This window comes from Mercenaria mercenaria, chromosome 15 (assembly GCF_021730395.1).
Source record: "Mercenaria mercenaria strain notata chromosome 15, MADL_Memer_1, whole genome shotgun sequence".
In the NCBI taxonomy this organism is placed as follows: domain Eukaryota; kingdom Metazoa; phylum Mollusca; class Bivalvia; order Venerida; family Veneridae; genus Mercenaria; species Mercenaria mercenaria.
In genome coordinates this window covers 12,027,777-12,039,930 of record NC_069375.1, presented here as the reverse complement: position 1 = coordinate 12,039,930, position 12,154 = coordinate 12,027,777, and the positions used below count along the sequence as shown (strand labels likewise).

General features: G+C 32.8%; 1 protein-coding gene across 9 annotated transcripts in view; it reads right to left on the bottom strand.

Annotated features, from left to right (window-relative positions):
- LOC123546781 (pre-B-cell leukemia transcription factor 1-like) overlaps positions 1-12,154 on the bottom strand; it is a 54,211-nt gene that overhangs the window by 9,512 nt on the left and 32,545 nt on the right. For 5 of the 9 annotated variants that reach the window (XM_045333346.2, XM_045333337.2, XM_045333354.2 and 2 more), the window contains 3 exons: positions 5,241-5,382; positions 2,951-3,129; positions 197-357 (listed from right to left, as the gene is read on the bottom strand). In XM_045333346.2, coding sequence (XP_045189281.1) covers positions 241-357; positions 2,951-3,129; positions 5,241-5,382 — 438 coding nt within the window. In that variant the 3' untranslated portion in view covers positions 197-240. The remainder of the gene's footprint in view (positions 1-196; positions 358-2,950; positions 3,130-5,240; positions 5,383-12,154) is intronic. The other 4 variants (XM_045333370.2, XM_045333363.2, XM_045333395.2 and 1 more) reach the window with 2 other exon arrangements.

The window sequence follows — 12,154 nt, the reverse complement described above, 5'->3', positions numbered from 1 at the left end:
TTCGAACACTTTTTAATGTGGTAAAAATTAGTAAAATTGTCGAAAGATGGTCTAAGTAAAGGCAAAAACAGACAATTTCTTTAAATTTAGACCGAGACAAACTCTTGAAAACAAGTCTTGCAAGTTACTGTTACACAGCTGTTCACATACTTCACTTCATACACAAAAACAAATAAACACCGAAGTACATATGTACCTGTGATCTACTTGGTGCTGGAGCCTGGCTTACTACATATAACACTATCCTGGGAACCAAAGTCCATCAGTGGACCCGGCTGTCTGTTGGCCAAATGAAGTAGGGGAACTAAAACATTCCTCAGTGTCATCCGTTATTTCAGTTTTAGTTGCACCAAGTACCTGCCAAAGGGACATTACTGAGGAATGTTTTGTTCATCAACAGTTGTCCCTCTTTGTTACATGTTTTCCATTTCTTGTTTGCATTTCCCCATATTTATTTCAAAACTACTTCAGAGACACTAATCAAGACTTTCATTTAAGGCATTAAAGACTTGTTAAATGTAAAGAATTACACAAATTTAGTAAAAGTCAATAAACAAATAAATCCTTTTTCTTAAGACTTGCTTTAATAGGGTATTTGCTTAGGAACGATTCTTGTGTTGTTCTGTCATAAACTGAATACTTTTCAAACCTCACTAAGCACACCCGCATGAAGTAAAATAAATGAAAATATTAATCTTAATTGGCTTTAGAAAAGAATATATATACATTTCCTTAACCTGAAAGAAAACACATCCTATCTCTATCACAATATATCTCTCGGACAAGTTTGTTTTCAAAATTTTAACACATGTAACAAAAAGTTAAACTGTCTACCAACCCTGTTAGTTTCCTTTCCCTATACCCTTAAACAAAGTCCTTTCCTTACCCTTAAACAAAGTCCTTTCCAAATAACTTAAAATAAAGCCCTTACTGTACACCCTTGAACAAAATCCTTTCCTTAGCTAATGTTACTTCTGCTAGAACAATCCTCATCACAATAATTAGTTATTTCCAATAATAGAAAGCCATTTTCCAATTAGGCTTAAGAAATACCACCATTTCATGTTAGAGCAAAAATTAATGTTTCCTTTTTTCAGATGCTTAAACATGCAAAAATTCATACTTTCATTTTAGCTTGATCAAGACGTGAAAATGAATTATCTGTATCTCTATATCACTGTACCATTTATCTTCTATGAAATACCCATTAAAGGTTTTTGCACTTCTAAGAGTATCTTACACAGCCAAATATTCACTGGCTAGTTACCATGGGGCAGCAGTTAATTTGTTTATTAAAATGCACAAAAATCTTTAACTATCACCCTTCATTATGGTCAGAGTAATAAATATTTTAAATTAAACTCCTAACATTTTCCTGTTTGTTGACCATCTAATAAATTAATCAAGTGATAACTATACTTCTATCAACTAGAAACTAGAGCTGCTTTTGAGAAAAGCACATGTCTCCTACAACTACCTAATCATCTAGATTGGCATTTCTTCCCTATTATGTATCTGAGTAAACCATGCACCAAGACATGTATCACTGGCATCAGTATTTTCGGTAATTCAAGAACCATAATTTTGAAGTGCCTATGCCAATTTGGCTAGTTATCGAAACTAGCTGAGGACTTATTGGCAAACATATTTTGTTCAAGTTTGGTAAGATTAAATGAGAGATGTCCGACTTAGAGTGCAGACAAGATTTGTGAAAGACAGACACACAGACAGGATAAAATCAATATGTCTCCCACCACAGTGGTGTGGGAGACATAATAAGGACCTGGCTCAAGGTTACAAGACTTGACTTTGGAAACCAGTCTCTAATCTCCAGCATTTGATTGGTCAATTTTGATCCTAAATTTGAAAGTGACCAATGGCATGGTAGCAGTCTCAGTCTGGTCTCCAATTTGAAGTTTTTATAACCTAGCAACCTGCACATGAGGGGAGGTTTAAGTATCAATATTAATTTCTGAAAGAAAGACATCTAAATCCCATAATGCTCCCTATTTCCGGTACGTATGCACCAAACTCCAGCACCATTCTCTAGATATATAAACAAATAACCACCATTTTCTTTTTGTGTTAAATACTACATCAAAACATGGGTTAACAGAATCAAACAACCATTGTTAAAGAAAAAATAAAACACTTAAATGCAAAAAGTCACATACACAACATTTGGAAAAGAAAAACACCAACAAATTTAACAATTTCACTTTCAGCTTTTTTCATCCTTCTTAAGCAAAGTTGTAATTGTATTGTAATTGATTTTTTAAAAGATACTATATTTTGCATTTCATTTCCAGACATACATACACTGACGAGATATGAAAACGCAACAAACGTATGTCTGAATATATTTTGTACTACAAAAAGAATCACCTTGAAATTTTCAACACATACACATCTCGATACTCTATACCAATTATGTTAATTTTATGGTCTGTTGTGCTGATTAAATTTGAACATAATGGGTATAGAATATCGAGATGTGTATGTGTTGAACATTTCAAGGTGATGCTTTTTCTAGTAAAAATATATACAGGCATATGTTTGTTGTGTTTTCATATCTCGTCAGTGTATATTTGACAGGAATGATTAGGATGGAACTCCTTCCTTTCATTGTGATTTAGAAAGTCAGTATTTACAACAGTAACCATAGAGTAGTGGTTGTAAACATTGTTTGCTGTTTTCCCTTTAATTAGGACACGTTTTCTCATATTAATCACATTTTTAAAATGAAATCTTAAACAGCAACATTTATCAATTCTTTAAGATATACTCTAGATTTCTATTCTTCAAGTTAAAAAGTCTTTAACTTACACTGTGAGAAAATATTTTTCTAATAATTAAAGAAACCTTAACTTATCGCAAAAGGAAATTCTTAAGTTAACAACAACTGTATATCAGAGTGGCAGTTTTGTTTGTTTCCCACTTAAATACATACCGAAGTATCTCCTCCGCTAGTATAATTATCGCCATTCATTCCCATATACATGCCGCCCTGCCCCTGGCCAGGAAGTCCCGCTGTAGACGTCATGTTGTAGCTCGACGCACCTGGCGGTAAAAATGAGCTGCTCTTGAATCCAACTGTAGACGAGTCGTCAGAATCTCCGTCACCGTAATCTGAAACAACAAACATACATCCACATACATACAATCCTTCTTTTTTGAAGAAATTCTTGCTTCTTGATGCTGTTAGTTTCGAGAACAAATAAACATATTTTGTCTGATTTTATAAGAGTAATATTACATTATCTTCAACACATTTTAAAGAAATCAGATATACGAGCCTTTGAAGAAAACCGCCATAATTAATCTACTTCAGCCATAAATGTTTTGCTTAGAAAAAGTGAAAATTAACAATTCTTTCTATAACAGCAAATAAAGATTTTTAATAGCCACTTCAAAGATGTCATTTAAAATTTCTGCAAAAGTGTCATTACAAACAAAACTAACTTGTGTTACATATAGAAAATTAAATTACAGTCTGTCGGTGCAGACAATGTAACAACCGTTGCAACTGTTCCCTGGACTATGTCACAGCTTGCAATTTTGTTACACATTAAAGCTGCAAAGCCTGCTTTGTGATAAAACCCAGAAAGCCTAACAAGGTTATGCCGTGTTTCACAAAATAATTTTTACAGCACTGAAAGCGATAATATTCAAGTAATTTTTTCAAGAAATAGATATGTAATTTATTTAACTCACGACAATTAAAGGAAGTGGACAAAGGCTGTTAAAATAAAACAGAAAGGTGGAATATGGCATTTTCTAACAATTTCAAGTGGTATCTATCTTAGCATGGCACACGGTCAGATGAGCAAAGTCATGCAAACTGTGTCCGTATTTTTAAACTAGGTATATCAAATAAAATTGAAAAATAGTTTTTACAATAAATAACAGTATTTTAATTTTTTTGTCCACTATTTCACCTATGCATCACCTCACTGTTTTCCAATACCAAGAGAAAAGTGGCAGCGCCCGTTAGGAGGGCAAGATTGCAGAATTTGGTTGGTATTTTTCCCAATTTAATACAGCTGCTTGATACAAAAAAAAATACTTTACTAAATACTCAGAAATGAAACTACTGACATTTATCAAATTTACAAGCCCCACCACTGCAAAACCCCACACTGAATTAATGCTGTTGCTATTACAAAGCAGGTAGTGCAACTACACATCTTGTGGGTGTGTCTCCAACTGAAATATATATATATGTATATATATGTAAGGAAAAAACAGGAAAAAGGTTAAACATGCTTGCCTGACCAGATTTCTCAAGTTTTGTGTTCTTTATAAATGAGAGCTTCTTACTATTCTAGATGTTAGAATTTCACTTAGTTTTTCACTATTTCTGACATAAGGTATAATGTTACCATGGTAAAAAAAAAAAAAAATCTGTAATTCAGTACAAACACCATCATGCATGGGGAAATTTCCTTTTATTATTCATAAAAGTAACTAAACCTCAAAACAATGAAACAGTCAAGTTACCATAAAATCTAATCTGCATACTAGACCATTATAAAATCTGACATGAAATTGTTTTAAGAGCAATAGATACTTGGTAGTATAATACACTGCAAACTTGAGAAACTGCCTTAATTTAACCTTCATGTCATGCCGTAAAAAGTTTTAGAAAAGCAAAACTGCAAAATCTTGATTACACGTTGTGTACAGTAAAAAGGGCATGGTTTATCACACCTTGTAACTGAAAATTTAGACTGGAAAAACACTCTTACCAGCCTACTGAAAGTAAAAATCCCAATCTAGAAAACATGCAGGGTGGCATATAAGCTTCAGTGATGCAAAGTTCAGAACCATTACAAAAATTCACAGCAAACTTTCAGTACAAGTCTGGATTATATACTGCTGAATGACCATGATGTAAAATTTTGAAGAAGAAAAAAAGCACAGAAAACACGGAGCAACTGGGAAAATACTATTGAGGAAAAAACAGCAATATATCAAAACTTCTACAAATAATAATTCATTGCTTTTTAATCTGTGTTATGTAAACTAAGAAATAAAATGCAGATAATGCATACAATGAGAGGAAATTTACATAAGTTTCAATATTTACTGGGAATTTTGTTATTCAAGTTTAGCCAAACTATCATGGAATTCAGCCAAATTATCCTAAAGTTAAGTTGACCTTTCATGGCATAGTGCCAAATTATATCCTAGCATTTTGACATGAAGGTTAATATCCAGGGGAGGTAAACAAGTCAAACCTTGTCCCGATTCAGAAGTGTGATGCTGACCATGTTGTGCTGCGGCTGCCGCAGTTTTTGCCGCATACAAATTGGCCTCTTCCTGTGCTTTCCCAATATTCTTCTTATATCGAATACGCTTGTTACCAAACCAATTTGATACCTGTAAAAGGATGTAAAATTGTATACATTTTTTCTAATGTTAACATGTAAAATTGTATACATTTTGTGTTATAACGTGTAAAATTGCATACATTTTCTGCAAAAACTATGTAAAATTTCATACATTTTCTGCAGGAACATGTAAAGTTTAATACATTTTCTGAAATAACATGCAAAATTTTCTGCATTTTTGCCCTAAAAATTCTTTCTGCCAATTCACTTCAAAACAAAGTGTAGAAAACTTAGTACCTTTGTGTTGTGCTATTAAACAACACATTTTTTCCATCAATGTAAAGAAATGAATTACACTCAGTTACTTTTTTTTTTGAAGAAAGATGTATATAAATGTCCATATATCATGATCTCGAAAAATATAAGTTCTACTTGCTGCTCTGAGAAAATTTCATACAGTATAACTTGGTATAAAAAGAATTCAGTATCGAAGCTACAAATTTTAACAAAAGAAATTCTTGCTAGAAAAAATCATTTCCCTGATATTAGTACTGTAAAAGCACTTATTTTCGCTGGGTCAAAATTTTGCAAATTTGAAATTTTGAGTATGTCCGCGAGGTTTAAATATCTGCGAAATTGTAAAATCGTATCCTACTTGAATCTGAATTATACTAAGGGTGAATACTGATGCGAGGATTAACTTTCGCAAGATGTAGGGCCTCGTAAATATAGCGAAAATTTGTGCTTTAACAGTATTTACCTGATTTGAAACAGGACAAAAATGAACACAATATTTTTTTATTAACATATGAAAATATACTAAAACAGTCAATGAACAGGTACACTTCAATTCATGCCCTTTTACCCTAGAGCCCAGGTTCGAGGATTCTGTTACCAAAGAAAGAAGGAGTCCATTCCATTAAATTAGGGTGAAAAGGTTCAACATTTGGCCATTTTTTTTTTTACTTTGTTGGAAATTACTTCAGCTTCTACAGGTATCCAGTTTCTCCTAACTTCATTTTTATAATAATTTAAAAAATCTGACACAAATACAGAAAAATTTCTTGCCCACTACATTTCCAGCTATTTTATAAATAGAACTTAATTCCAATACGTTATAGATTGTGTTTTCTTTTTTTTTTTTACAGTAAAATGCCCTTCAAATGAATGTGGTTTTATTTATCCTTTGATCCTGGATGGGCAATATATACAAGTTTTATTTATGTACGATTCATTCAAAGTTATCGGGCATGTCGATCTATTTTTAAAATGATCCATTAAGACTTAACAAGATACACTGAATGTTTCTTACAGACAAAAAAAACTCTGAAAAGCAATAATGTTATCAATTTCTTAGACCTCCTTTGTCTAGCTCCTAGACTATAAGTTGTTCACTTATTATTTCCTTGATTAATGGAGCCAGTCTATATCCTTTTTCCGTTATCATGTTACTTCTAAAATCATTTTACAATCATTCTCTGAGTAAAACTCCAGAATAGACTGACTTTTGACTCCAATTGAATTTACATTAAAATATTTTTTTTTCACATGCTGTTTTGTACCAGTGTTGTGGCTAGTCTGAGGCCCTGTCTGACACAGGATTGAGGCCAATGCCCTTGCAGGCTATTTTAGCAACAAAGGATAATTTTTTCTATGTCATTTTTGAAAAACATGATTGTAGCATAACCAGGATCTAACCCTAGTTAATGATATAACCTAGTTACCATTCACAATGTTAGTAAGTCTATTCTGTAAACTTTCAAAGTAAGAATTTTTAAAAGAAGTTTTAGCAAGTAATATCATATCCCACAGTGCAGATCAGCGCAATAAAAATCAGAAATGGCAGAATAACTTCTTTGCACATTTTTAATCTACTTTCTGCAAGTTTAACCCTTAGCCTGCTTCCAGTAAATGTTTCTGCCTGTATGAGCAGTGCATACCAAGATCAGCCTACACATCCGTGCAGGATGATCTTGGTCTGCACTGTTCACTATTCAGTCAGTACATTTTCATTGAACACCCCTTTGAACAATAAATGGTACTGCCCAAATTAAATGATGGATCAGTCCATTTCAGAAATTTAGCAGACTAAAGGTTAAAGAAGAAAGTATCAAAATTTAACTATTAACTTGTTTGTATGCATCAGGGAACTTAAAATGAAATTAAAATGAAATATAAGATGAGAATATATTTTCCGCTTGAGTTACACAAAATATTCTACAGTAATTTAATATCTCCTTCATGCATTAAAACATGATCTTATTTGCACCCATTAAGAAGCATTATCTGCCACAACTGATTTATGGCGCCTCAATTAAACGTTATTAAGTTGTAATGTTGAAAACTATTTTGAAATTTACTGCATTTTCTGTTCACAGCAAATTCATTTGGTTTTTGAATACTGCTACCCGGCTCAAACCAAAGTAACTGGACCCAGCTCAAACCACAGTAATTGGAGGTACCCTTACAAAAACAGCGATCGTAACTAGTTAAACAAAGCTGTCCCAATATCTGCAACCATAACCAGACAAGAAGAAGGTCCTAAATTGTTATCTGTACCCAGTCACACAAAGCAACCAAAAGCAACATCTAAAACCAATCAAAAAATAATAAAATTCGGCACACAGGTCGGACCAATGACCAGTGACCTTACTGGTAACCAATCACAATGATATAATCATTATTTCATTTCAGGGACAATGACCTATCAAAATTTCATAAAACGTGAACACCCTAAAAAAGGACTAAGCTAATCTTCTGATAACCATTTTACAATATAAGTAAAGGCTATTGTTCTGTCTTAATCGTACAGTGCGAACAAGTCTCTCCTGTAGACATTTTAATCTAAGAATTATTATGCCAAACAGTGCTGTACCAAAGTACACATTTATTTAAACATCAAACAGTGCAACAGCTTTTCTTCAAATTCTTTCTTCAAATTGTTAAATATCAAATGAGCAGGAAAAAGCAAATATATTACATTATCTTATCTTTCTAAGCAATAAACACTTCCTCATCCTGATAAAACTGAAATTATCCAATTTCTAGGAAATAAAAGTTTTCTAAACTTATTACCGCTAATGAACCAGACTAGGAGAAATGTCGAAAGCTGAAATGTTTCGTAACATGACTCACATAAAGTGAAAGTAGAAGCTGAACAAGTGCATGGTTTTGTGTAGGAACGGTTTATAACAGACTGGTATGTTTTTGTGGTTGATATATGTTGTGTCATCAAGGAACCTGATAAGTGCTAAACCATTAATGATATATATATGACTTCAAACGTCACTCCCCTATCCCTAATATATATATTTCTCTATAAAAGTTAATTTCAAAATTAGCTCCACCCTGCTTGTTCACTGAATGTACACTTGAATAAGTTCATTCACTAAGAGACTGAAACAAGGTGAAAAGGTAAGCTATTACCTCCCTTAAACTTAAAATAATTCTGTGAAAAAATGAATTCCCCAGTGCAGTAGATTTTAACTTTCAAGAATATAAAACATGTGCCTTAATTTAACTTGAAAAATAAAACACCCATAAGTATGGACCTGTTACAAGCTGGAAAAGTTATAAGATGATGACAAAAGACTTCACTTAGTGAAAACTATTCTCAAGACACAAAAAAAACAGTGCCTAGACAAATTAAAACTCAATGAAATTTGACATTTCTATAATTATCTCCCTTTAAATCCTGTATCATCTCAATTTTGTGTCAATTTTATCTCACAGAATTCGTGATCACATGTCTGACGTCGTCGTGGGAATGAAATAAAGGCATTACATAAATTTGATAATACACTAGTGTAAAAAGCTTCGACGTTGACGTTTTAAGTATAGGAGACGCTGGTCGAATTTACTTGTTTCAGCACGAAAACCTTACATGTGATAAAAAGAATGTTATATCTGTGTCTTTCAACACTGAATTTATTAAATTTGACCAGTTGAATAAATTCAATATGAAAAGACGCTTCTGTAATACCCTCTATCTCTGTGATGCAAACTTGGAAAAGCAAATATGTCTAACAAACTGTCATTAAACTAAAACATCACAGTAGTATGAAAAACTGCCATTAATTGCCGGTGTATGCATTTGTCTGGTATGGATTTAATGCCATTTTTTTCTAGTATTATTTCAGCTATGTATCACTGGTTAGTTAATCTAGCAAGCACTCCTCCATTCTGTATTAGAACTAACTTTTTCTCCAAAAATAACCGACAATTTGACTGTATGGATCGGAGACAGTGTACACCAATGTAAGTGTATGTGTATTTTTTGGGTCTCCAATATTCAGTAAACAGGTACAGCAAAAGCCCTGAACATTTTCCATGTTTAAAAGATTTCAGTGAAAGCAAACATGTTTTGGCTCAAAGTCCCTCCAGCATCAGACGTCAATACCAGTAAACTGTATAGTTACCATTTTAAATACTGATGTAATGTACATGAACACACATCTATGAAACCAGGCAAAATAAAAATACGGCTAAAGTTTACAATTGCATTTGTGAATGACCTCTGAAGTCAAAGGTCACCATTTTAAGACAGACCAGTTTATCACATAAAAGCCTTCCTCTTGCTCTTTTGTACAGCTACTACCCCACTGACATTTTGACCTGTAAGGGTATGTAAACAAGTGCTCATTATGTGTCAGGATAATGAAGGGTCTGGTCCTGAGCTCCTTGAAAACTAAATGCAAATGAAGGAATGTCTATTCACTTACTAGCATAACATACATTAGCATATTTTGACCACAAATGAATATGGATGAATTGTTTTACCTGATGACATAATTACTCTTGGCATGAGATGGATCATTCATAGTTCTCTCTTTTTCCCCATTACAATGTAATCTCTATTGAATAAATTTTTCATATGCTTCATCAACCCATAAAAGTAAATGTCAAAGAGAAAATCAAATTTTCTTTTACATTTCATGTTCCAATGAAATAGCACTTGTGGCTGAAATGATTAGTATTTTGACAGTATTTGACTGCATTATGCTGAGAAAAGAAACATTTAAGATCACCTTTTTATAAAGGCAAATATTTCCTTTCCCCGTCGGATAAATTTCATAGCAAATTAACCTCTCAGAAGCCAATACCTCTCCACTAAAAACACATTTAAGCCTTTACAGTGTCTAGACAGTAGTGTTCTCTCTCAACAGGCTGAACTGTAACATCCATAATGTGTTGCTACCAACTTTTGAGACTGATAAACTGCAAAATGAATGTGCAAGCACATAATCTTAACTACTGATCATGTATATCGTGATCTGTATAATTATCTCCCCTTTACAAATAAAACAGTCATTAAATGACTTACAAATAGTGCTGAGTATTTCTTTTCACAAAAGTGCTGTTTGACATCCATGATTAATGAGCTTGAACAAACTGTATCATTATTACAACAACGTACATACCATCCCCTTCTGCTAGAGTTGACCGCTTTTGTTACACCGCGTAAAAGGAGCCGACAAACCATCTTAAATATCACTATTAGTATGAAGGTGGTGGGATAATGATGCTATTTCAAGAATGTTTTAAGGATTTCGTTACAGTTTAATACTGGCAATGGATAAATAATGTAGAAGTAATATTATATTAGCTGTGATTCAATCCAAAATATTTACAAGTGTACATTACAGTTGGGGAAAAAAACATTATTTACAGGACAATGAAGTACTTAACCTTTAGCCTGTTGGTGGCAAGTGATTCTGCCTTTGCGACCAGTGCAGACCAAGATCAGACTACACATCCGTGCAGGCTGATCATGGTCTGCACTGTTCGCTGTCCAGTCAGTAAATTTTCAGTGAACACCCTTTTGAATAATAAATAGCACTGTCCAAATTGAATGACAGACCAGTCCATTTAGAAATTTAGCAGGGTTAGGGTTAAAACGTTACACTGTATAATTATATAATTTCATTTCATTTGCATCAGTCAAAATGACAAATTAGTTAAGATCTGGAATCCTAAATAGTCCTTGGGATTTAATTTTGTGGCTTGATCTATGAAAGTTGGTCCAAATGTATGATTTTGCCAAAAGCTGAAAAGAACAATTTGTCTCCATATAAAAGTTTTTTAGCATTCGTGTATTAATTAAAAGAAATTTCTGATTAAACAGACATTAAAGACAATAAAAGCCCATATGTAATATGCATTGTCGACATAATATAATTTTATGAGAGAAAAAATATCACTTATTCACGGACGCATGACAAGATCATTAATTTTGTTGTTATATTATAAAGGTAGCACACACTGGCTTGACATAATATTATCACACTGAAGAGTAATACAAATTAAGGATAATTCTGTCCCTCTGTTTTCAAAAGTGTTATGTTTCATAACATTTTTTTAAAATAAGGCAACAAATCTAATTTCTAAACGAACAGAAACTGTTATTATTTCTCAGGGACTATTTTTTGTCGGTTTTGTGCACCATGTGTCATTCCAAACTCCCAATGAAATAACTCCAGTTAATATTCTAATCAAAATTAAGAAACAACAAATTCATGTACCCCAAAACTGGAACAACGCAAATTGTACTGATTTACTAATACCTAAAAAGGACAATTTAATCTGTTTCAACTGTACCTAAAAAAAGACATCCATTGAAAAATATTAAAACTGATTTATTACGACCTGTTATTACTAGAAGATGACTTTTGGTTACACCTGCTCTTAGTAAATTGGGTTATCTTCCAATAAAATCTACCCTGTCATCGAGAGATGATCCATATTTCAAACTTGAAGATTATTATCTTATTTCTCGACTCAGATTTTAATAGATCCATATCATTCAAGATGTGTGTCTAGCA